Below are 25,277 nucleotides of genomic sequence, written 5' to 3'. Positions count from 1 at the left end.
CAGAGATCCTGTAGACAGTTGTGTATGTTACGCACAAAGTGATCCTTGTTTAAAAGTATTTCTAATGTAACGTTACATCACATGCTTAGTTTAATTCCGTTTTCAAGGGAAAGCAGATGAGTCACTTCTATTTAATCAGTTCTTAATTATTATCACTTTCTGATAGCCTTATAACTTCACAGTGAGATGGTGAAGGAGGCTGGTAACTGTAACCCTTGGTTTAAACCTGAGTTAATAAATACTTCTGCAAAAAATGCTCAGTCCCTTTGGCTTGCGTTTGGACTAGATTCACGTGTGGCTTACTGTGTCCTAAATGCGTTTGGCGGATGGATGTTTTATGGGTACGATGGCTTCCCCTGCACACAGCACACGTGGCTGCCTTCCTTCCTCCAGCCTTGTCCCAGTGCTATTTCTGTCTGAGCCGGGGAGCCCCCCCACCCCGAGCAGGCCTGGGGGAGAAGGGTGGGAGGAGATGCGGTGGGTGGTGGTGGTTTTTTTTTTTTTCTTTTTCGTTTTCCAACCTCAAAGCTTGACCTATCCAAGGAAGTCACACAGAAACCTGCCTCCACTTTCAAGGAAAAGTTTCTTTAGTGCTGAAGGTTGGATTGAAGGTATGATTACTTCTCTGAAAAAGCAGCTGAGCACCGCACAGGCTGCCCCAGGAGGAGGGGGAACCGCCTTCCCTGCGGCGTTCCGGAACGGGGCGATGTGGCACGGGGGGACGCGGGCGGCGGTACGGCGGGTGAGGGTCCCCGAGGCGTTCTCCAGCCGGGTCGGCGAGGCCTTTCCCGTGCAGCGGGAGCAGCGCGGCCCCGCCCCGGCCCCTCCGGCCGTTCCCCACCCGGGGGCTGCGCGCTCCGCTCCGCTCCCCCCGCGCCCGGCCCACGTGGGGCCGCAGCCACTCAGCGGCCCACGCAGCGCCCCGCCGGGCCCGCCCCGCCGGCCCTCCCCTTCTGGCAGCGCCGAGTGACTAATTTTTGTCATATGACTGTGACACCGAATGGAGTCGGGCGGGCGGAACTAGCCGCGGCGCGGGGACGGCGCTGCGCGGAGCCCGGCGCTCGGCGGCGGGGGGCAGCGGCGGCTCCCCAAGATGCCGCCCACCCTGTTTCAGAAGCTTTTCAACAAAAAGCACGGCCTCACATCCCCGGCCAGGGACGCGAGGGACGACTGCGTCTTCAGGTAAAGCGGCGCCGGGGCCGCCCGCCTCCCCCCGCCCCGAGCTCGGGCTCCCGCTCCGCCGGAGGTGCCGTGCGGTGCCGGGCAGCGCCCCTTCCCCGCGGCGCCGCCGCCATCCGCCGCCCGGCTCTTCTTCAGGCGGCGCCGCGCTGCCCCTCGCGGCGGCCCCGCCGCCCTCCTCCTGCCCCCGGGGCGGCCCTGCGGGGCTCCCGGCGTTCCCTCGGGGGATGCTCGGGGCTGGGGAGGAGAAGGAGGAGGGGGGGCGAGGCCGGCGCCATGCCGCTCGTCACGGGGCTGCGAGCCGGGAGGGAGCGACCTTAAAAACGTGCAGAAAAAGGAGGGGAAAAGGCCGAGTCGGTGCCAAGAGAGGTGTAGGGTTACTGGTGAAATTTGTCACGATCTAACCGCAGCGGCTCTGGGTCCGCCGTTGCAGCAGCGGGGCCGAGGAGGGGCGGCGTGCGGGGAGCCCCGGGCCGGGGGAACAGCTGGGGTTCCGTTCGGAGCTGCCGTGTGGAAACGGCTCCGTTTGTGGCTGTAAAACCGAGCGCCCCGCACTGGGAAACCACGCAGCCCCTCTTGGTCGGAGGGACAGAAAGCGACCCTGTGAAATAGTTTTAAAGTGTAAAGTTTGCAGCTTGAGCGTGGACAGAATGCGCTGCGATGGGAAAGTTGTGCGCTCCTCGATGTGCTCCTCCCTCCGCTGCCCTGACTATGCCAACGGGAAGGGGACACCTGAGTGCACGTGGGGACGCGATTCCTGCGCCCTCTGCTTGGGGTGTTTTGGAGTGCTTCTGCTGCCGTTGGAGCATCCCGGTGGTCACAGAGCTTTGGTGGGTCCATGGAGCTCTTGCATGGCCAGCAGGCAGCTTGGGCTACACCTGGAGGCCGGTGCTGCAGCTCATAGAGCTGCCTTCTGGAGATGCTACTCCCACAGCTCCTCTCTACTAGCTGTGGTAGTGGCTCCTTTAAAATTGTACATATTTTAGGAGACAAAGCTTTTTAATGATGTCCATATCATCTAATTCTGTAACTCAGCTTATTTTTGAGGCTGGGCTGTGCCATTGCCACACCTTTCCCAGCCTGATGAGACTTCTGGTAATGATGAGTTTGTACAGAGCCTGCTGGTTATGTGAGCAGCTGCCATGCAGACCCCAGGCAGGATCACAAAGCAAAAGCACTCTGCAGGAAGATGCCTCTTCTTCCTTCTCAACACACAGTGTGCCAAACTGGACGTGGATTTTGAAGATATGTCACACTGTCTGCTCTGCCCTCCTCCACTCACATAGTGCTGCTTCACTGTGTCATGGGAACCATCAGGCAGCTGCTGCTGGATGTGCAGTTGTTCATTTGGTGCTGATGGCTGAGGTGTAGGATGGGGCTGTGCTGCTGAGAGCCAAGTGCTGTATTTTGATGCCCTCTAGGCATGTTGCCTAATGGCTTCTTTTGTTTTCCAACTGGGGATAAGTCTGGAGTTAATCCTTGCCGTGTATGGTCTTATTGGTTATGGGTGAAACTTATGGAGAACGCACAAAATAAAGACTGCTTTTTATGACAGTTGGATTTTGGAGCCTGGAAACCAGAATTCTGTTTTTTTTGTCTGCATCTGTGCTTCCAGTAGATATGAGGGCATCAGTCTCATTGCCTTCAGTGATACTAGTATATCTTTATGTATTGGTATATTACTATTTGTTTATATTCTCAGTAATGAAATGATTTCTATGTATCCTGCATGCTGTTGCTGTTTATTGCCTTCACATTGGTCCTCTTACTGAGAAACTGTGTAGAAAAAAACATAAAAGTTATAGAAATTCACTTAATGTATTTAGGGGTTGATAAGGAGAGAGAAAAGCCCAGTTTCTATGGCAATGACATCCATATAGCAGATCATTTTAGGATGATTTTGATGCTTTTTTTTTTTCTTTCTCAATGACCATATTCTGCCTTTCATTCAGTCTTGTTGTGAACATTTACTAAGGCATAAATTCTACTGATCTGAGCTTGCATTGTTTCAACAATAACAGAAATCACCTTTTCCTCTGGAAGCTTTACCTTATTACTTTCCTTTTACCTGCTCAGAATCCTTTTGTCTCAGGTGGGGATGTGACACGCTGAGGCTGAGTGCAGCAGCACTTCAGAAGCAGGTGTGGAAAGGCTGCCCTTCAAGGGAGGTGCCCAGTAAGTCAGCAGCTGCAAAGCATTTGCTGATGTCCCCCGTTGTTTGGTTTTTCTTTCCCCTATATATGAGAAGCAGCTTTAGGATCCACTGCATATTGATGTTTTAACCCTTCAGCTTAACTGGTGACAATCAGCAGAGCTGGTCTTCAGTCTGCACTCTTCCCATGCAGCCAGGTGTTCATAGCAAGAGCAAAAACATTCCATGCTTTTGTAGTAAGATATGTTTACAAGAAACACCTGCAAATATTCCAGAGCAGAGACAACCCTTAAGCTCCAAGGTGTCGAGTACCAGCTGTCTGCTGCAAATAATACTCACGTGAGTGGATTTTCCCCAAGGGTAACTTCTGCTATTAATAGAATCCTTGGCCATGCTGTGCATCTGGCAGTGGCCTGCTGGTGGCAGGAGGCAGGGCAGGCTGAGCCAGGCCCTTGCCAGCCCTGTGCTCCTACCATCACCAGGGATGTGGCATTGTAGGTGTGTGTGGGTCTTTAGAATTACAGAATCAAAGCATTCCAGTTGTAAGAATAGGTGAAGCTGCTGCTATATGAATTGCACGCAAGTGTCTAAAACATATATATGCATTTTAAACAAATAAACAAATGTTGAAACAAATAAGCCTGGTTACAAAATCTTCTCATCACCTTCTCGGTAAAATGGGAACAATCATCTCACAAAAACATCTTCAGCTAGGGAGAAGCAGCCACAGGTTCTGCCCAGTATTGTATGCAAACACAAGGTATTCCTCTGCGTTTGTGCTGGGCTGCTGCAGTTAGAAGTCGGATTTCCTTTTTGGGTTTTCAGAGGCACACTTCAGTGCTTTGGAGAGGAGAGAGCTCCTGAAGCACCGCTGCTTCTGTAGGATGAGCCCAAAGCTCAGTGAGTTGCTGGCAGCTCTCAGGCTTCATGACTTTGTTGTTATGTCGCTGCTTAACTTGTTAAATATGCGTGTGTATTTCCAGTGGAGGGACTGTAGAGAATTTTTGTGGCGTGAGATTATGTCCATGGAGACAGCAGCTGGGGCAGCAGCACTGTTACCTGCTTCAGGGGGGGGTGGGTCTTCACAAAGAGCTGCAGGGCAGTGACTTTGGGGGGTTGGACCTGGGGAGAAACTGTTTCATTCCATCTCAGGTATGAAGTTGAAACACTTGTTTTGTTTTATCTCTAGACATCCCTCCTATCTAGCTGGAGGGATTATTAATTAGGAGTGCTTTTTTACACTGAAGCTCAATACAAGCTTCTCTTTTTTAATCTAGAGAGCTCCAAAGAACCATCCCACCCCAAGGGGCATTCCGCTGATGTTTGCAAACTCTGTTCTGCCCTTGTTGAAGCACCTGTTGTAGAGGTACAGCTGTGTGGTAGTTGTTCAAGCCTGAAAGAATCCCTTCCAGTTTCGGGTCTCACTGACAGCACGAAGTATCGTTGGGCGCGTTCTTCCTTCTGGGGCTTGTTTTGGTTTTCTGAGTATTTCTGAGGACAAGCACTGCTTGCTGAGTGGGAGGACACAGGAATAAATAAATGCTCTTGTCCTTATACACAGAGGACAATTTCCAGCCATTCTGGAACTGTGCTTTTTTGGGGTCTCTCTGTTATAGGTGCTGTTCCTTTGCTGGGAGTGGTTTGCCAGGTTCCCAAGGCCTATGGCTGGCTGTGACGTAGTGTTTCCTGAAATATAGCCAGGTAGGGATCCCCCATCAGCCCAACACTTTCTATTTCTCTGTGGTCTTTAAGTGGAATCCTGAGCTTTGTTTCTTCTCATGTGATTTTTGCCAGCTGGATTCATTAGGGGGAATTGCAGTAAATCTTGAGTTGGAGATGGGTACTGTGACGTAAGGATGCTTCACCAACCAGTGCATCGGCAGTGCTACTGTTCTTGCACGGTGCAAATGCTGTCCACCTTCTGACATCAACATAATTCATTGCTTCTTGAGCCGGGAGCTAATTTCTTCTAGCTTGATCTTGAACTGAAAAGGGATCTGGAGGCATCTAACAGCGTATTATGGGGGGTTTCATGAGGGACTCTGTAGTGAGATTAAGGAAGAATGTGACATTTGCCTTCACGTTCATCTTCCAGGTGAATTTTAACCGCAGAACTTCTTGGTAAGTTTTCCCTTTGTTCCTGAATTCGGATATCACCAATGAGATGAATGCAGTGCTGTCTGTTCCTCCTGTGCTGAGAGCAGGGGTAACCAGCAGAGACTGCTGCACTGCTTTCCCTTTTTAAGCGTGGCTTTATTGGTTGCCTGAGGAGTTCAAACTTGACAGTATCTCGACACTGTGGTATCTTCAGACCCAAATTCAGAGAGAGGTCTTGGACAGTTGGATTGGTAATGCCTCTGCAGGCTCAGATGGCATTTACCTGCTGCAGCAAATAGGGTGCCCCACTCCATCATATCAGAGGTATTTGTGTATCCATCTACAACCTACCTGAGCCCACGTTACCCTGCACAGTTAGCACATTCCTTGCCCTAACAGCACCTCGTGAGGCTTCTTCGGGCTATTCCACAACAGCTAGCCTGGCCAGCGCCTGTGATTAATGCTACACTGCTTTCTGATATTTGTTTGCTTCTGTAAGTGTTTTGCCAGTGGTTGTTAGATTGCTGGAATTCTGCTGTTTTGAAGTCTTAACACCCTCAAAACCAGCCCTAGCTGGATGTATGCTGCATAAGCTCCTGCTTGTCATTGTTTCCAGGTATCTGGTGAATTTGAAAACTCTTTGTTCCATCATATTTAGGGCTATTCAAATCCTTAAACATCAGAAATTTTCTTGTGTTTGTATTAGGCCCATTTCTGCCCTTTAATGCCCCTTAAGTTTTTCTTTCTTAAATCTATGATTTCTTAATCTCTCTGGAAGAATCTTTGTTTTTTTTGGTTGTATTAATTTGCTTCAGTGTGGCAAGCTTTTAATAAATGTTGGTTTCTGCTCAGATTTCTGTCTTGCCATGACGACTCTGGCCTGTATTTTGAAATATAACGCTGTTTTCCAAAGTGCTGCTTTTTGCCAAATTCTGTTTTGCATTTCCTGTCATCTGAGCTTTTGCATACCTTCCAGTGCTGGAAGTGAAGTTCTGCTGTGGAAGCAGAAGCTCGCAGAGAACAAGATCTGTGAGCTCTTCTGGGCACAGGCGAAACTTTGGTGGTTCTGGAAGCGATGCCTCACGGAAGTGCCACAGCCCTGGGGGGACCCCAGGTCAGGACATGGTAGTGCGCCTGCAGCCTGCCCGGCCCTGTCGCTTCCATGCCCGGCTGTGGTGAGGGGGTCTGTGCTGCACTGCTTCTGGACCTACTGTGTTCCCCTTCCAGCTTCAGATCCTTCCTCTAAAGCAGAAATGGTTCTGGGAGAGGTTGCTGGGTGTGAGTCCTGGGTGCTGTCACCACTCGGATCGCTGCTGGGCCTCTGTCATCTGAAGGGGGAAGAAAGTCCAACTCACAGCTGACTCACAACTGAGAATGTGGCCTCGTGTGGTGCTCGGGAAGCTCTGAAGGACTGATGGGGGTCTCACCAGTCGCTGATTCCTTTGGTTCTGCTTTGAGCTTTCCTTGGCTCGCCAGGCCTGCTGTCCTCCTGGATGGGCCTGATCCAACAGGGAGTGAGGTGTTCCCTGCTGCCTGTCCAGCTGGAGCTGGGGAGCTGACCCCCATCTGCACGGTGCGAGGCTTCTCATCACGGTTCTGTGTGTGCAGGTAGAGTAAAAATGCTCCTTTACATTTGCAGGAGCTTAGCCTTGGTAAATGTTGTCCAAAGTGTTTCTGCAGACTTACAGGCACTGCGTTTTCCATTCTTTCGATGAGGCTGCAGGGCTGTGAGGAGGTATCTGCACCAGTTCGGCCACTGCAAGGCCTTCCTCCTTTCTGAAGCAATTCCCCCAATTGCCTTCTGGGGACTGACAGTGCTTTTAGCTGACACAGGTTGCAGACCTTGCTCTCTGGGAACCATCAGCTCCTTCGGTTGACTGATGAGTTTCCCTTCGTGTGCTTTCGGAGGGGTTTATCCTTTCTGTGTGCACACTTTGGAGGTAGCGTCTGCTGGTAGAGACAGCTTGGATGAGTTCAGGCTTCTGTTCTGGGATGATCTGCTGCAGTGTGACTTGGAGCCTGCTGTCATCTTGGCTGCATGCAAGATGTGACCACTCTAGAGGCGAGCTGTACACATGCACAGGAATGCACATGGTGGTTTCATGAGCAGGGCTATGTTCTATCCTATTGCTACATCTGAAGCAGGACGTCTGCAAGATCACATGTTGGTGAGTAACATTGGGAAAAATGCAGAGCTCAGTTGCACTGCAAATGCACAGGATGACTGCATTTTATGTCTAAAAATACATGCCCCAGTGTGTTCTACTCTGGGGAAGTGTGAACAGTTACTATTCTTTATACTAGTCTTTGTATCAAAAAGAACTTTTTTATGTTTACAGCATTGTGCTGTTGCTTGGTGCCCAACTGAAGCTTTTCATTGAGATAATTCTGCGTATTTGTGTGAGTTCAACCTTTTCCTTTTCTGAAACTGATAGCTTCTATAGATATCATTATTCAGAGTACAATGCTCTACAGAGAAACTTGTTTGAGCAAGTAAACTGCAGCACAAAACACTACATGGACTGCACGTGGAATATTAACAGTGCATGCATGTAGCATGTCCATGAGTACAGTGTGTTTTTTACTTCAGAATTGCTTTTGGACTGAAGTAGCTGGAGTGCATGTGAAAGCTCTTTATTTTACAGTCTTACCTGATGCCTTTGTGAAGGCAGCCTGGGTAACCTCAGCGGTGGTTTTGACCTGAAATGAGTAAAATCCATCACAGAAACAGTTGTATTTCTTTCAGTGTAGGCACTGTCTGTGCCCTGCTTGCTTGTGGGGCTGATACATGCCTACCTCTGTGTGTTTTGCAGCAGTGTCATTCCTTTGGTCCGGCCAAAGTGTCAACAAAACACAAAACGTAAACTTTCAGTTTGTGTGATATATAACTGGAAAGAAAGAGAAGCCAAGCTGCAGTTGTCTGCCATCTGTTTTAGTTGATAAATGAAGAAACTTTGGGCTCGGTTCAGCCCTGACTGAAGATCCTGGCGTTGTGCCTGTTTGAGCCGGAGCAGTTCTTTGCCCGAATTCCTGCTTCCTTTTCCTCTTTCGCAGCAAAGTGCCATGTTTGGGCATGGCACAGAGGAGCAGCTGCCTTGCCATTGGCTTTTGTTGGCTTTGTCCTAGCCTTATGACTCACGGGAGAACTGGCTTTATGCAGGGGTATCAGGAATAGCAAAGTCTCTGCTACAAACGCCTATTTCTCAGGTCTGATGGGCATCCCTCCCTAGGAGAAAGCAGGCCTCCAGAGACCGTGGGCCTTGCACTTGGCTTGCTGTGATTTGGGTAATGGTGACGCAGAGAGGAGGGTAAGTGAGAAGGAAGCACGTCTGAGCAGTTAGCTAACACATGAATGATCAGACCAGAGTGAGATCTTATTTTGGTGTATCACATTGGCCACAATGCCCCCTGTGATGACCTACCTAGAAAATATTCTTTCCATTTGGAGACTTCTGCAGAATGGTTTATTTAATCCGTTCTGTGAAATCTGATAGTGGAAATTGGTAGAAAAATGGTATTAGTTCAGGTGTGAGTGGAAAGCAGATAGAGACGATAATCTGTGTGTGGTTGTGCATGCAGGGAACATCAGCTGCAAATCATGGGGCAAGCGTTCTTTCCTTCCCAGAAGCTCATTCTCATTGAATGACATTATCTGAACATCAGGATCTGGGAGGGAATATTTCTGCCAGAATTTTCTTGTTCCTACAGGAGAAATAATGGTGTTACTCCTTAAAGACAGAGGTAAAGAAATGCATCCAGAGTTTTGTAGTGCTGACTGCCTTGCTTCCTATGCTGAGGCAGCCCATGCTCCGACATAAAGCTGAAATAGACAGAAAAAGGTGGTTGGGGTTTTTGGTGGTGGTTTTTTTTTTTTTTTTTTTGTCAGTGCTTAAAGATATTTCAGTTGCTGCGAGTTACTGGAAATTACTTTCTTGGTAGAAAAGGAAATAGTTGTACTGAGAGCACGGAGGGTTAAGAAGCTGTGACAACAGGCGTGCTGGGTAACTGTGTGTGCCTTCTGTCACACAAGAGATGCTCATCAGGAACCAATGTCCTCTTTTTCTCCAAAGCAGATGTAGTTGAAAATGATAAAGTAAATTCATGAAAGGCAGTTGTTCTCATCTCATTGGGGACAGAGAAGTCAGAGGCAAAAATGTGCAGGAATAGGGAGCTTGTTTGTCGAGAGGTTGTGTCTATTTACAGTTCTTAAAAGGAGAAACAAATTGAAATTAAAGCGAACATAAAATGACCCGTTCCTGTAATGCACTGAGTGTCCTCAGCTTTGGCATATCTCTGTGAGGTGTGAAGGCTTTTGGTGGCACAGCTTTGGGTTTGGCAAAAGGGAGATCTAAGCTGGAAGAAGAGCTCCTGGAGAGCAAGGAGGTACCTGTGTGTGTGTGCAGCTGCTGTGCTTCGGTGCATGCTTTTATGGGATGATGTTTTCTCTGATCATATCCCTTGCCCTGTTGTTTGGTCCTGTGCTTCGGGAATGAGTCTTCACACATGCAGAGGAGTAAAAGGGTTTAAGTTCAGTTCTCTTTCTCTTCCATTTTTCATTTTTCTTTTGCCCTGTGCTGCCTGAGGCCCTCAGTGCTGCCTCAGCTCCCTGACATTTCCCCCTGGATGCTGCCCCATCCCCTATCACTCTGCCACCAGCAGTAGGGGTGCATCCTGTTTGGGTCACTGCTGTCATTCCAAATGACACGCACTAGCATGAGAAGGGAGAAGAGAAAAGAAGAGCCAAGAGAGCAATTGCTATGCCAACAGATCCTTTGCAGAAAAAAGGGAAAAAAAAGCAGTGACCCAGTCTGAAACATCCTGGTGGCACTGACAGCTATTGCTGTCCAGCACGTGACCTTCCTTTCCTGTTGATGCAGCAGAATAAATAGCTTCACATGGTGCTGTTACTGGCTCGCAGCGGGGTGCCTGCAGTGCTACGTTTCTTCTAGTTCCCACATCTTACACACGCTCATGTGGACAGCCTGAATACGGAGAAAAAGGATGAGGCAAGAAATGCTTTTGAGTGGGAGAGCAAAGTGTGCCACACCGGAGGAACAAGAGAGAATAATAGCTAAGCTTTGATCACGGTAGGCTGTGGTGTGTGAGCTGCAGAAGACACAGGTGCTCGTGCTGAGTTGGAGCTCATCAAGCTGCAGCCCTGAGCAGTCTCTGAGGAGAGCCGGGGTGCTGCAGCCACATCTGGCCAGCTGTGCTGCCTGCAAGTGCCTGGTGTTCTGCTCTAAGGCACTGCCGGAAAGGGGCTTCCTGTATGTACACTCAGCGTACATCTTGATAAAGTACAACCTCTCCCTGTGGAACAATGCAGGTTTTATCAGGTGTTTCTGTTGACCCTGAGCTGGCTTGGAGTGTGTGTTCCAGCAGGATCCCGTGATAAGGAAGGTGTGCGTTTGGGCTGGGTTTCAGTGCTGATAGCCAGGAGAGCACGTGGATCTGAACCTGCAGTTTCTTTATCACAAGCCAAGATTTAAGAGCAAGGAAATCTAAGTGTATGTGCAGTGGCTGCTTCCTAAAGATGCTTGGAGCTTGCATTGATCTTTCAAGTGGAATTTTCAATAAGGCTTGGCCAGTCTAGCCATTCTGCAGTAGAAAAGCCCCTCAGATGCATAGTTACGTTGAAGGGCTTTAAATACCTCAAAGTTCTTTCCCGCTGGAGTCTATTAAAAACATCACTTCAGACACCCTTTCTCATGAAGAAATACAGAATGGGTAAAACTAATAATGAAAGTACTTCTGGCATGTGCATAATTGCTAAATAGGACACACACCCCGGCTTTAAAATCGTGCTGTGAGGTCGGTTCCAGACATGGTTCGTTTTGTTTGGAGGTTGGCAGCTCAGCTGACTGACGCTGGATATCGGTCTTGCCTCAGGTGTGTCAGGTTTGCTGGGTTTTTAAAGTTCTTGTCACAGGTTAGCTTTCCAAGTCCATTTATTTCTGTTCTTTTCGATGTTGTAAACTGTTTCAAAGTGGATGTGTTTATGAGTAGTCTTTCACTGCAGTGTTGTGCATGGTGTAATTAGAAGTTGAAGGCAGTGAGCACCAACCCAGTGCTGTTCCCAGGTCACACGATGGTTACAGCAGTCTCCTGTGCTCCCTGTCGGACCCTTCATTCACCTCAAACAACTGCAAGGATCACGGGGACAAAAGATCTGTTGAATGCCTTTCAAAAGTGGATTGGAACAACAGCGTGATTCCTTCAGACATGTTGTGCAAAGCCCATCCTGGCCGTGCTCCGCTCTTGCTCAGCATGTTTGACATTCACGTCTATTTTTGTGTAGTACTGACCTGAAGAGGCTGGATCTGGATTAGATTTGGATTAGGGTTTGGGATAAATAGCACTGGAATCTCATGTGAATTCTTCTTTCGCGATTTCTGTTCTAAAAGAACCTCCTGAGTTAAAAACTTGTCGTTGTCTGCTTGGTTGTGAACATCCTATGAACACCTGTTTTGAATGAATGTTGTCTAAAATAGAATGAAAGTGGTTTTATGTATGTGATCTATCTTCCCTAAATACTTCAGTCCCTTAATTTGAAGGATTTATCTTTGTAACTTTTATTTCCAGCTGAACAGAGGATCCCGTACGGGTCGGTGTTTCTGTAGCTGCTGTGTTCCTCCTGAATGGCCAGTAACTGACAGCAAGGCAGGTGTACCTGCACAGCCCTGAGCTGGTCCCTCCTCCTGGTGTGCTACAGCCTGCAATTCCCCTTTCTTTCTTTTTTTTTTCTTTAAAAATCACAAGGCAATGACCACTCTTGTGCTGTCTTTTCCATTCCTGGTATTCTTAAAATCCAACAGCTTTGAGCGAGTAATGAGATCTAGAAAGGAGAGAGAACACCAGAAAAGTAGAGTGCACAGCCGTGCACCTGATGACAGACCTGCAGAGGACCTGGAGCTCAGTTCAGTGACTGAGCAGCAGCTTCAGAACCAGAGGGAGCGCGGCTGGCCGGCCGTGGAACACACGTGGGAGTGCTCTCCTGTCCGGGGAGCCAAACCCTCCTGTCCTCATGCACGTAGGGCAGGAGCTGGGCTGGTCGTCTTCTGGCAGGGCATACTATTTTGCTAACACTAACGAAGTTGTATGAGTGCATGGCTTGCTCAAGCATCTGCTTTTTATTTGTCCTCGTGTCCTTACGAGTTACATAAAAGCGAAGCCAAGCAGTGCCTTTAGTGCCTGCTCTATATAGATCTACCTGAAATAGTTTCAGGTCACCTTTGCACACTTAATTTGGAAAACAATTGAGCTGCATGACTCCTGCCTCGGAGAATTGAGTAGTCAGGTTCCTCAGCTCCTCACAGCTGTCTGGGGCTCCTGCAGCATTCACAGGAGTGCATCATGCAGAAGCTGGAAGGGAGGGAGGCTGAGGCTGTGAGCTGGAGCTGGGGGTGCATGCAGGCTGCAGGGCATCGCACTGTGAGTCTGCGGGTGCTGGAGCACAGGGCCGGCCCCCCCAGTGCTGCGATGGCAGCCCTGCTATAGGCATTCCTGGGGCCTGGGCTGTAGTAGGCTGGGATTCCATCTCTCACCTGTTTGTTTGTTAGGCTGTTTCTGTACAGTTGCCCTCTGCCTGTGGCTTGCTGCTGTTCCCGTGGAACCGAGATGGGGTTCGGGTGAAATCTGAGGGGCGAGTTGGGCTGAGTCAGCGCTCTCCTTCAGCCATGTGCTCTCCTCCACACATGGAAGTACTTTCATTGCTCCGATGAAACCGCTCACGTGCTCAGCATTAGGCACGGGTTCTGAATAAGTTGCTGATCCAGGGTCTGAATTGTATTTTTATTTTTCAGTGAGATCTACACAGCTGAAGGTAGGGCTACCAGCACAGTATTGGCAATGTTACGAATTAAAGGTTTAATGCAGGGTTCTCCAGGAAGAAAGCTTCTGGCATGAATGCACTGTAGTGGCAATGGGTTTAAGGGCAGCCTTTGTTGGAAAAATGGTGTCTTCTGATAATGTGACGGGCTGTCATTATAAACGAGCTGGGAACGCGGCGAGCTGAAATGCTGTGCACACACCAGGCTTTGGGCTGAAAGCAGTATTTGGGGATTATCCTGACATTAAACTTCAGCTGGATCGAGTACATATAAATAATTGTCCCCCAGCTTTCCCTATTACAAATATACAGAGTTTGTGAAATGGGTTTACCATGTGCTGAACATTTCTTTGATATTTTTTAAAGCCTGTTGCTACGGCAACCGGACCCCACAACAGAAAAGCTCTTAGGGAAGAAGCAATCCTGTTACACCCAGGAAGAAAGCCATAGCAAAACCGCCGGTGTTTCTACTGAAGAAACAAGCAGAGGGCAGATCAGCAGCCCGGCCTGGGCTCACGGTGGGATGCCCGGCCTGCTCCCCACTCCTGGACTCCTGGACAGGACAGATTTGGATGGGGCACCTCCAGAGCTGTATTTTCTTTTTCGTATGGAAAGGTTGAAGTGATTTGATGGTTTGGCTCATGGGTAAGGAAACATGAGTTTTGCTTTTCAGAACTGGATGTCCCCTTTGTACTTTGCTAATACAGAAACTGGCAGAACAGGCATTACTTTTCCTTTGACGTGAGGGCTTGCAGCCCTGCTTCCTTGTGTCTCATGACTGAGTGAATCAACACCTAATTAAACAGTCACATGAGGGACAGAGTAAAATGCTGCTCATGCACTGATCCTTGTGAATCCGTGGAGAATAACTGCTTACATCTGGCTTCCTCCTTCTCAGAGGAACCCTGAGCAGCTGCAGCTTTTTCTCTTTCTTTTTTGCTTTCTTTTGGGAAAAACAGATCACATAGACCTCAGACAAAGCAGTGCTGTCTGTGCAGATAAATGAGAGCTGGCATAAGGAGAGGGAAGACTTGGAAGTACTGGATGCAATTTCTGAGAAGTGTGACTGCTTGGAGTTTGTGCTGGGGATGATTTAACTGAAAACTTGAAGCTGTGGTCCTTGAATGTTTAACGTTCCTGATAACTTAACCAAAAATGCAAATCATTGAATGGCTCAGCCTCTGAGCATCCTCATAGCCTTCCCTGCGCCCCCTCCAACAGCTCCACGTCCTTCTGGTGCTGGGGTCACACTGTGGCCAAGGCAGTAAGCTGTCCTGTTTGGTCCGCGAGGCTTCTTGAAGCTTTTAATATTAGCTGTAATTCTTTTGTTTGCAACGTGTTGCGAAGGGTCCACAAGAATTTTTTTCCATATCTGAATGGCAAACACTTTATTGGGCTCTCAGTTATTGCTCAGTCACAAACACAACCACCTTAATCAATTACATGGCCGTGGAGCACAGCCAAGGAGCTCTGTCCCAGCTGTGTTGCTGTCACCACCAGGGGAGCATTTTTCCCTTACGAAGCTCACAACATGAGTATTACGGGATGGTTTAATCACAGCAAGCAGATGGCAGCCCTCACCCTGACAGCCGTGGGCTCCCCTTGGGGCCAGAGGGACCTTATGGCCGTGGTGGCACTGAGCTGTGGGTCGGGTGTCCGCAGTGTGATACTATCAGGATGTTCCATCCACCAGGGGTCATCCTGACCTGCAGGCTCTGGGGACACAGCATCCTGCAAGGAGGCACTGGGTATGTGCCACCGACAAGCAGCGGGTTACGTTCTAGCTTTTTAGCCTCTCAACCATTATTTATTTCTTTATATACCTGTTTGATATTTTTTAGAAAAAATCCCTGAGATGTGTTTATGCTGTTGGTGCAGAAATCGTGTGGCACGTCAGGCGTGGCTGCAGTACATCAGTAATTTGTTTATGCGCTGGACAGCTTTTTTTGGGGTATCTCATTCTGAAGCAATGTGTTGAGAATCTCAAGTTTTCATTTATGGAAAAAGAAGAAATAAAAACTGCTTTAGAGTTGTCAGCTGCTGCCCCCAGCACAAGAAGGATGTGGAGCTCTTGGAGCGGGTCCAGAGTAGGATCACTAAGATGATCAGAGGGCTGGAGCACCTCTCCTATGAGGAAAAGTTGAGGCAACTGGGCTTGTTTAGCTTGGAAAAGAGAATGCTCTGGGGAGACCTCATTGTGGCCTTCCAGTACTTGAAAGGAGAGTATAAACAGGAGGGGGAATGGCTGTTTGTGAGGGTGGATGGTGATAGGACAAGGGGGAATGGTTTTAAACTGAGACAGGGGAGGTTTAGGTTGGATATTAGGAGGAAGTTTTTCGCTCAGAGGGTGGTGAGGCACTGGAACAGGCTGCCCAAGGAGGCTGTGGATGCCCCATCCCTGCAGGCATTCAAGGCCAGGCTGGATGTGGCTCTGGGCAGCCTGGGCTGCTGGTTGGTGACCTGCACACAGCAGGGGGTTGGAACTGGATGAGCACTGTGGTCCTTTTCAACCCAGGCCATTCTATGATTCTATTATAAGAGTATGAAAATAGGAGCCCTGAAGGCTTCCAGCTGAAGGTAAATACAGAGAATTCAGTGTCTGAATTCTGAGGATCTCAGATTTTTCCCAGCCTGAGTGATACCATGCTTCCCCTGCTCTGTGGGCTGGGTAATTCCATGTCATTTCAGGAAATTATTTCCAACGGCTATCTGTGTGGATCAGAAGCAATTTGTATTGCATCCATTTTCTCCCCAATTTTTTACTGGGCACACGCACAGCACTGAACTCTTCACACTTTAATAGGCACAGTGAAAGATGTGCCGCCCCGCACAGCCGCGGGTGCACAATCACAGAGCTGTTCAGCAGGGGGAAAATGCCCCGTTGTTCTGCTGTACCAGTTGGTGTGATGGAGGTTTGTTTGGTGTCTTATTTATAGCAGATTGCGACTGGAAATGCGATACAAAACAAACACCAATCTTCCAGTAGCTTAACCGTGCAGCAGGTTTTTACTTTGATAGGTGTTTTCATTGGAAGCATCTTTTATCATGACTCAAAAATGACAGTGGTAGAAGGGCATTCGAGCTGCTGTGGTCTCAATATCTGTGTTTTAAATGAAAGATATGTTCCGTGTTGCAGCCCCCTGGAATGCGCAGAGACAGATCTGCATTTGTGCTGATGCTCCCTTACACCTCCATAAAGCCACTTTATCCCAGTCATGAGACCTCCTGGTGCTGCAAGAATCCTGCAGATGGAGGCTTTATCAGCTTTGTTTCTGTGCTAAATGTCCGCTTGCTTTTTAGTCGCAGGTTTTTTTCTCTCAATTCTCTAAAATCTGGTTTCTTTTAAAGAAAACGGTGCCTTGGTTTTGAGAACCGTGTGGGCTGTTTGCAGCCAGCTTCCTGCTGCTGGCTCGTGCTGTGGCCGGGCTGTGTGCGTGTCTGTGCTGTGCTCAGGTACGTGGCTCCAGTGCACGCACAGCGCTGTGCCTCTGTGCTGTCCGCTCCTTCTCTCCAGCACTGAGGAATTCAGTGGATTTTTTTTTCCTTGCAGGGATACAAAAATGCACAGAAAGCACATTTTTGTCAAGTCTAGCTCAGTGGTAATTCCACTAAGGCAAATATTTGGTAGAAAAATAATATCCAAGAATTTCTAGTTGGATTTCAAACGAAATCCTAATTGGTTTTCTCTCTTGTTGTCTGGTGTGGCTTCCAGCTCCCATCTTCATGCATTAGTAAGCAATAAACATTGCTGGGCTTAGCTGCTGGCCCTTTGTTGTGTGCTTCTACAAATGTGAGGGAAGCCTTCCTTAGGAGACGGGCTGAGAGAACTTGTTAAGGCAGCAGAGAACAAAAAGGAATCATTTCATTACTTTTTAGCCTGTGATCGGAGCAAACGGTTGCCTCTTAGTGTAAAATTAGATCATTTATCCCCAGAAGTTGCATATAAGCTTTTGCCGTAGTTTGAAGTTTTGGGGAATGCCTGTACAGAGAGTGAAGACGTGAACTCTTTTTTTGGTGCTGTTTTGAGGATGAGGGCTTATGGCTCAATGGGGAAACACAGCCCCGTGTAGGACTGAGCTCTGCAGGGAGCCCTGGGCTCAGCTGTGCTGAATCCATCACTGCAGTGGTGCAGTGGGATGCTGGGAGGCCTCCCAGGCTCTCCAGAAGATGATGGGCTAAGAAAGGAGATTTTGATCTTTTTTTTTTTTAATAAACTCGTTAATATTTGCTATTTTCAAGAGAAAGAAGGGGGAAAAAAAAAAAAAAAAGCATCAATCAGCTTTGTTATCCAAGTTCTAGTTTGCACATTTGAGAAAAACAAACAAACAAACAAAAGCTTCCTTTTCAAAGAGCAGGGGAGTATCATACCCCTGCTAAAGCAAAGTGCTGCCCAGGTGGAGCCCTCACCCCATCCTGCATGTGCTGCCTGCCCCCAGCTCAGGCTGCCCAGCACCCATCCATGGCCTCGGGCCCCTCCAGGAGCAGCACAGCTCCACGCAGCAGTGCTTGCATCTCACTGCCCTTGGAGTGAAAAATTTCCTCCTCGCATCTGACCTCAGTTTCCCTTCTTTTAGCTTAAAGCCGTCCCCCTTGTCCCACCTCTCTGTGCTGTGTAAGAAGTCCCCGTCCCACACTGGTGTGCTCTCTTGCCCTTGCACTGGGCAGCTGCTCCCTTCGTGCCCCACGTGCTGCTGTGCTATGAGTGCCCATCCGAGCAGGAATTCCTTCCAGTAATTTTTCTTGGGCAGTTGTTCAGCGGGGGCTGGGGCTGCTTTCAAAGCATTTGTCTTCTGCACGCATCAGGTTACCCCGAGGTAAAATGGAAACTTTAGCAGCTAGCCCTGTAAATAAATGTTTACATAATGCATCACGCTGAACTTCTCCCCACTGCATCTCTGAGAAAAAGGTCACTTTTGACAGCAGTAGCCTTTTGGAAGGGATGCTTTTGCCACACAGGTGAGGAGGTTTGGGCATAGATCACATTGTCAGGAAGGGAGTGGGGTCGGGTGCTGCTCCTCCCAGGGCTCGGTGTGCTGCTTCAGAGGTGAGGTCTGATGTAGGGCATGCTTCAATGTTACCGTGAGTAGCTGCATTGAATTCCCATGTGCTGCTTGCATATGGAAAGCCAAGTCTGTGACATAGGGGTTTGTGGGCTCTCATGTCAATGAGACATTTCCTATAAAACATCCGTGGTCACAAAAGCTCTTACTGCTGGATTTGGAACCAAGTGAGCATCTGCATCTGAGTTTTACTGCTTTTGTGTCCTAATGCTTGCAGTGAGCACAAAACTACCACCTCCATATCCAAGACAGTGGCAGAAGCTGTGTCAATGTGTTCTGGATTTCTCCCCAACTTGATGCAGGAGGTGTTTGGCAGAGGAGGGAGCTCGGTGTTCCCAGGGGTTGGCACCACCCGGGGTCCCAGGGCCACTGGGGTTGAGGTTGTGTGCCCGTGGCATATTCACCTGCTGTGGGACAGAGGGGTTTTGCATCTCTAAGCTCTGTGTTGAGAGGTGCAGAGCAATGGGAGATGACAGAGGGTGGCCTTGGGGGTTTGCGGTGTCGGTGAAGCCTGCAGATGCTGGAAAAAGGGGAAATGGGAGCTCTGGTGCTAGTCTCCTGCTTTTGTTTTTCTACTGATCTTTGTCCATACAAAACACGTGGTGCTGGTGGTTAGCCCCACGTACGCCTGTAACGAGAGTCGATGACTTTAAAGCGCGTTGCCCTTTTGGATTCCCCGTTCCTTTATCGCATCTCTGCCTTGTGAGTGGGGAGGACGTCCCAGAGCAGCAGGCGGGTTGGTGCAAAACGCTCAGAGCAGCAGCAGGCAGCAGGCACCGCCGTGCCCCGTGCAGCCTTCCTTCCCCACGGGGCAGCGCTGCTCCCTGCGCCTCGCCTGCAGCCAGCGAGCCGCTCAGCCTCCCTTCTCGGGCAGCGCTTTCCTTCTCCTGCCCCTACAGCACGCTACCGCCCCAGCTCCGTGCGTGCTCCTCCAGGGAGGCAGCGGGCTTTGAGCTGCCGGGGCTGCGAGCGCGATCGGGGCGGTGCGGGGCGGTGAGGGAGCGGGGGGTTGCGGGGGGGCTGGGGGGGTTCGGCTCAGCGCTGCCCCCTCAGTGCCCCCAGCTCCGCGCGATGCCCGCCCCGGGCTCTGCCGGGCGCTGCGAGGCGGCCGCGGGGATTAAGCGTGTGCGGCACGGCGTGGAGAGCCCTTTGTTTGAGTTAAATTCAGCCCTCTCGGTGTGTCACCTGACAGTCTTGTGGCTTCGGATGAATATGGCTCACTGCTATTATTAACCTGAGCTGGCAGCCGGGCGCAACGGGAGTTGATAGGGATTTGGGAAAGTGGAGCCGCTCGGGGGACAAAGATGCTTCCCAGGTACGATCGTTACACGGTTCTCGAGGTTATTTTAATTGTTTGAGAGTTTAATATCTTCCCTGTGATTGAAGGCAGTCTTTTCTGGAAAGGCGAGGCTCTTAGAGGTCCTGTTTTTTCACGGTTGTTCCCGCAGTTTCACGCTGAATGGCACCGAGGCATTCCTTTCTCCCCCAGACTGGTTCTGTCTGTTTGTTTTTGCCGAGGGGAGCGCGGTTGACTTGAATAACGTGACGCATAATGGTTAATGCTGGTGGGTTTGGCTGGAAGGAGCTGCTGCTGGGCTGTGTGCTTTTTGTGAAAAGAGGCATTTGGGAGCAGCTGTGCTGTATGTACAGATGTTTGCATGCAGACATGGGAGCCAAACAGGTGCTTTGTGAAACGACATGCGTCAAGTGATCCCAAGTACATTGCATGAAGTTACCACTATTAATTGTCAGTTCTGAAGCCGTGTAAATTGCAGAGTTACTCATCCTGTCACACGGCTCTAAACAAAACCTCCAGCCTCCTTGTGCGCAAGCTTGTGGTCTGTGTGTTGGCTGGGTATGACACCCAGCCTGCGTACACGACTGCTTTTTGCTGCTGGGGGGGCACCTGGCTGGTGGGTTAGACTTCAGAGTATGAGCTGGGTGTCCTAAGGAGAGCCGGGTGACTTAGGAGAGGGGGAGAAAAAAAATGAAAGCAAACCGAAGTCAGCTTTGTGTACAGTTAAAGAATTGGGCAGAGCCAAGGAGGGCGGAAGCCAATTGCAGTTTGGGTCCAAGTTTATTATACCGAGTGTGAAATAACTGCTGGGCTGGCTGTGCCTGTGCACAGCGTGTGCTGAGCACAAGTGGCAGCAGTTTCCTGGATCTCAAGCAGTGCTGCTATTCACGCTGAGGATTGCAAAGCTGGTAAATAAATGAGACAGATTTATAGATGGGGCACAGAGCTGACCTTTGCAGTGCCTTTAGACCCGAGGAGCATCGCCCTCTTTCAAGAAATGACAAGGTGGAGGCTTGGAATTAATTTTTTCCTCCGTAGAAGTGTTATTTCCTTGTGCTAACCCCTAGAGAAGCCCTTGCTGTGAGCTGCTGCCCACCAGCTCCTCCGGGCTGCAAAACCCTATGGTGACCCCAGCTCCTATAATGACCATCCTCTTGCAAATTTGTTTCTAAGTATAGGCCCCGTGGTTTCTCTAGCTTAGGTGTCTCTTTCCTGCTCCCAGCCTTACAGCCATGCTATGTCATAAGGGTTTACGTGGGGTCTCAAACAGAAAATACCAACTGTGAGAATCGGTGATGTGATCTGGATCATCCTTATCCTTTGAAACCTGAGAATGTGCTTTGTGTTTCAGGTGTTATTATTAAAAATTATTATTAATATTATTAAAAAATAAATAACCTGCCTATGCTAGGCTCTGCTGATGGATGGTTTTCCAAAGCTGTAGGCATCATTAACAGGTTGCCCAAGGAGGCTGTGGATGCCCCATCCCTGCAGGCATTCAAGGCCAGGCTGGATGTGGCTCTAGGCAGCCTGGGCTGCTGGTTGGCGACCTGCACACAGCAGGGAATTGGAACTTGATGGGCATTGTGGTCCTTTTCAACCCAGGCCATTCTATGGTTCTATGATTCTGTAATTAAGCTGCCATGTATTGCTGTTTGTCGGTTCCAGTTTAAGTTGTGCTCTTTCAGAAAGATCTGCATATCTGTCTGTGTTCAGTGATGGCCAAGTGGAAGGTGAATTATTGAACTGCAGTAAGAAGGTATTGCATTCTGTAGAATGCCCTCTCTGTGTGTCCTATAGACTCAACTTTTGTCGTATCTTCTAAAAGACAGAAGAAAAAAATCCAGTAACAGGTATTAGAAATGAGCAGAGGAATTTGGGCAGGTGAAGGGAATCCTTTGGAACAGATAATTCAGGTGTGAGCTGTGTGATACAGCATCCAGGCTGGACAAGTTTGCCCTTCGCTTCCATTCACCTTTGCCTGTAACAAAGCAGGATTCTGTACGCTGTCAGGTTGTACAAGTGAGCAAACTTCTGTTTGAATGTAACTCTGCGTGGAGCTCACAGATAATCTACATCTGAAATATCCCATTGCACATGTTGGAACAGATTCATATCTACAGCGTAAGCTCTTCAACACAAGGATGCTTACGGCTGGGTCTGAGCAGCACCTCAACAGCAAACATGAGGAACGTCGAGTGCAGGTGTTCCAGCTGAGCCTTGGGGATCCCCGTTCCTTTCCTTGGATGCTCACCTGGGAGCAGTGAAGGAAGTATTTTCTTCTCTGTGGTGGATCTGCTGTCCGCCCTGCCACGGCTGTGCTGTCTGCATTGTAAAAAGGTGCTAACATGAGAAACACGCAGAACAGATAAGCTAGCATAAACTATAAATATCGTTTGCGTAGATGCATTTAAAAATAGTTGGAAGTGATTCATCACCAGGCAGTTTTTATAACTATGGGTAACATGATGTAGGAAAACAATAGTTTGATGGATAGTTTCAGCCTTGTCTTAATCTTGTTTTGAGCAGTTAAACTTTTCAGCAAACTCTCATTCAGTTCCAGTCTGTTTAATTTTTTTGATCGGTTTGCTTCAGTTGCTCTCCTCCTAGCCTTCTAAAGAACCGTGTTAATTAGTGAGATGCTACTTAAGTTGTGTTAATATGAAATTGTTTTAGAAGTGAAGACTTGAGTAGGAGGAAATATAGTATTAAACTACAGACTTAATGGAAGGAAGTTGTAGTGGAAACAAGGAGGAAGGAATGTTTTTATTTTCCATTACAGGGGAAAACCTTGTATTTAATTGCCAGAGTGGTGACGAGGGATTTCTGTTCCTGTTGTTTCATCTATTAGAACTTGCCTGGAGTGCAGTAATACCAGTTTAAAGCCATTCAGCTTCCTCTTGCTGAGAAATGTAATGAATTCCAAAAAGTGGATGCATAAGAAGGCCCATCCTTGGAGAGAATGGGGAGTTCTGGATTGCCATGCAACTCATAGAGATGCTGTGGAGCGTTTAATGGATCTGTAAATGAAAGTGTAAATATTCCTGGTAAAGAGGCAGGAGAGCAAAGTGAGGTGAGAGAGAGATGAGAGCTGAGCAGCAGTAGGGTGTAAGTCAACGTACATTAAAATATCCAGACCACGCTCTGCCAATTGCTTGTATCCAAGCTGCCCCTGTGCCGGATCTGCAGCCAGAGGGACTGATGCTCGGATTAATGTTCCTTTCCAAATTGTTATGATCCATTTTAGCTACGTGTATGACTTGATTACAGCAGTTTGCAGCCCAACTCCCTCTGTTGGCTTGCAGCCTATGGGAGAACCGAGGCGCTCAGGGTGCAGGCAGCCCCTGCTGGTTCACAGCACAGAGTTCCCTGCCCACCTTTTGGGACTGAAAGAGGTCCTGTCAGTGTGTGCAGAAAATGAAGGGAGGGTATACAGAAAATAGAGCTGGGCCCTTTGCGTGTGCCCTGTGCCTTTTGTCCTAGAGTATCTCATTCTGTATGAATTAGTATTTGTTTGGTAGAGGGGCCAAAATAGCTTGTTTCTCCCTCCTGCCTTCTCTCCGTGCACAAACTCACACTGCTAACCTCGTGGCAAAGGCTGATCACTTCCATTGGTGAAGAGTGTGATTTGTTTATTTTAACGTGTAATCAATTCCAAGGAAGGATCAGCCCATGGCAGATAGGTGATGAGGGAAAGGCTCCTTGTTAGAGCAACTCTCCTCTCCAGAACGGCATGGGAGATGGAGACTCGCCTGTCATTAACTTTACTAGAAGGCTGAATTCTACATCTCCTAGTTTTCTGTATGAATCTCAAGAAAGCATCAGCTAAATGTCAAAGTTAGTTTCCATTTATAAACACAACTAATTATATTTGGAAGATCTAGGTCAGTTTTCATTCAGCTGAAGAGCAGTGCTGGAGTTTTGCCCCATTATATTTGTTTTGAGAAGGAGCCCTGCACTGCATGCAGGTTCCCTGTATTGCGTGCAGGAATTTGTTCATTTCTGCGGATAATCAATCCAGACACCCAACCTGGCGGTCCTTTCAAGCTGCTAACAGCAAAACTGAAGCCACGCTGCGCTCCATCTCCTCCAAAGGAAGGTGCCTGACTGTAAGCTGGCGGGGCGAGCCGAGGTGCCAGCCCGCCTCTGTTTACTGTCTGTCCAAATGAACTTTCCCCCAGCTCCCTCCATGCTCCTGCTGCTTTGGGAAGTGGCCCATTATTGCCAGGGAATGTTTCTGCAAGGCTGAACTGTGCTTAAGGACTGTATTATGTAAACAGAGATAGCGCTTATTTGGAATTATCACAACTTATGATTTAAAATATCTACTAAATACTTGTCTAGAGAAAGTTAAAATGTCATGTGAAGAAGCTGAGAAGTAAACAAGCTCTTGTTACCTTGATCAAATATGTTTCCGAATACAGCAAGGGTTTTATATTTAGCTTTCTCTCCTCTTAGTGTGTAATCTGCTCTTGGAGCTTTTTATAAGTAGACTTTCCTAAGATCTGGAACAGCTCCTGCCCTTCTTTGCCAGTAATTTCAAAGTCAAATATCAGAAGCACTAGGTAATGGAAGAGGTGCTTTTGTCTGAGCCTGAAGGAGATTCAGGTGTGCGGCCGTGGTGGAGTGAATGATAGTACCTTTTTGGCAAGCAGTTCCTTGTTACCGTCCCAAACTATCTGTGTGTAGAACCCGGGCAGTCCATCTCAAAAAGAGTCTCCAGACTTGTTAATTTCACTTCAGTACAGGGAGATGTCTTCTCTGGAAGGAAGGTCCATGTCCGGCCAGATGCAGGCTTACGAGGAACCCGGCTCTGCTACACTGAGCCTCTCATGTATACGCCGGGTTTGGTTTTAACATTTTCTAAAAAGCAAGATAGGGCTCCTGAGAAGATGCTAAATGTGAACTCTGATCTGAGCGGGTCATTGTGCTTGGGTTTTGGTGCAGAATTTGCTCGGACTGTGGTCAGCTGTTTCTGTGCTCTGGGTGCCCCAGCACAGAGGCTGTGAGGCGCTCTGCCTCCAAAGCTGGAGACCAGGCTATTTCAGTTTCAAGTTGCTCAAGCTTTTTTCTTGTAATAAGTTGCTTTTGACATTGGTTGCACACTATCTTCTCCGCAGGTTCTGTTTTTTTTTTCTCTTCTGTTGCTATGTGGTGGGGCTGAGGAGGTTAGGAAATGGATTTCCTCTCTCCAGGAGCCACATAACTGTGTGTCACATCACTCATCACATGGGGATGAGAGGCAACAGCCTTAGGTTGCACCAGGCCAGGTTCGGGTTGGATATTAAGGAAAGTTTCTTCTCCAAAAGAGCAGTCAGGAGCTGCACAGACTGCCCAGCAAGTGGGGGGTGGCTGTCCCTGTGGGTGCTCCAGATCCATGAGGATGCAGCACTTGGGGACACGGTCAGTGGGCATATTGGGGTGGGCTGGGTTGGGTTTGGGGATCTCAGAGATTTTTTCCAACCTGAATGACTCTGTGATTCTATAGTTTTCCTGGCTGTAAGGGCTGTGGGTTTGTATTGGACAGACTGAAAAACTTCTGCGACAACTGTGGCTTAGGCAATCCCACTGATTCTCAGCTGTGTACAGAAGTTGTTTGGTTGCAAATCACCAGTGTAGTGATGGTGTAAGGCTTTGGTTGATGAACTGGAAGGACAGAGGAAA

General features: G+C 48.6%; 1 protein-coding gene across 3 annotated transcripts in view; it reads left to right on the top strand.

The window, feature by feature from the left end:
• The first annotated feature begins 963 nt into the window (after nucleotides 1-963).
• The window catches only part of FNIP1 (folliculin interacting protein 1), a 60,773-nt gene continuing 36,459 nt past the window's right edge, over nucleotides 964-25,277 (top strand). For 2 of the 3 annotated variants that reach the window (XM_085236383.1, XM_085236382.1), the window contains exon 1: nucleotides 964-1,182. In XM_085236383.1, coding sequence (XP_085092509.1) covers nucleotides 1,094-1,182 — 89 coding nt within the window. In that variant the 5' untranslated portion in view covers nucleotides 964-1,093. Of the gene's footprint in view, nucleotides 1,183-19,410; nucleotides 19,632-25,277 lie in introns of those variants that run through there. The other variant, XM_010719255.4, reaches the window with a different exon arrangement.

Source organism: Meleagris gallopavo, chromosome 15, assembly GCF_905368555.1.
Source record: "Meleagris gallopavo chromosome 15, MGAL_WU_HG_1.1, whole genome shotgun sequence".
NCBI lineage: Eukaryota > Metazoa > Chordata > Aves > Galliformes > Phasianidae > Meleagris > Meleagris gallopavo.
The sequence above is the reverse complement of the archived record's forward strand: the minus strand, read 5'-3'. Positions and strand labels throughout refer to the sequence as shown.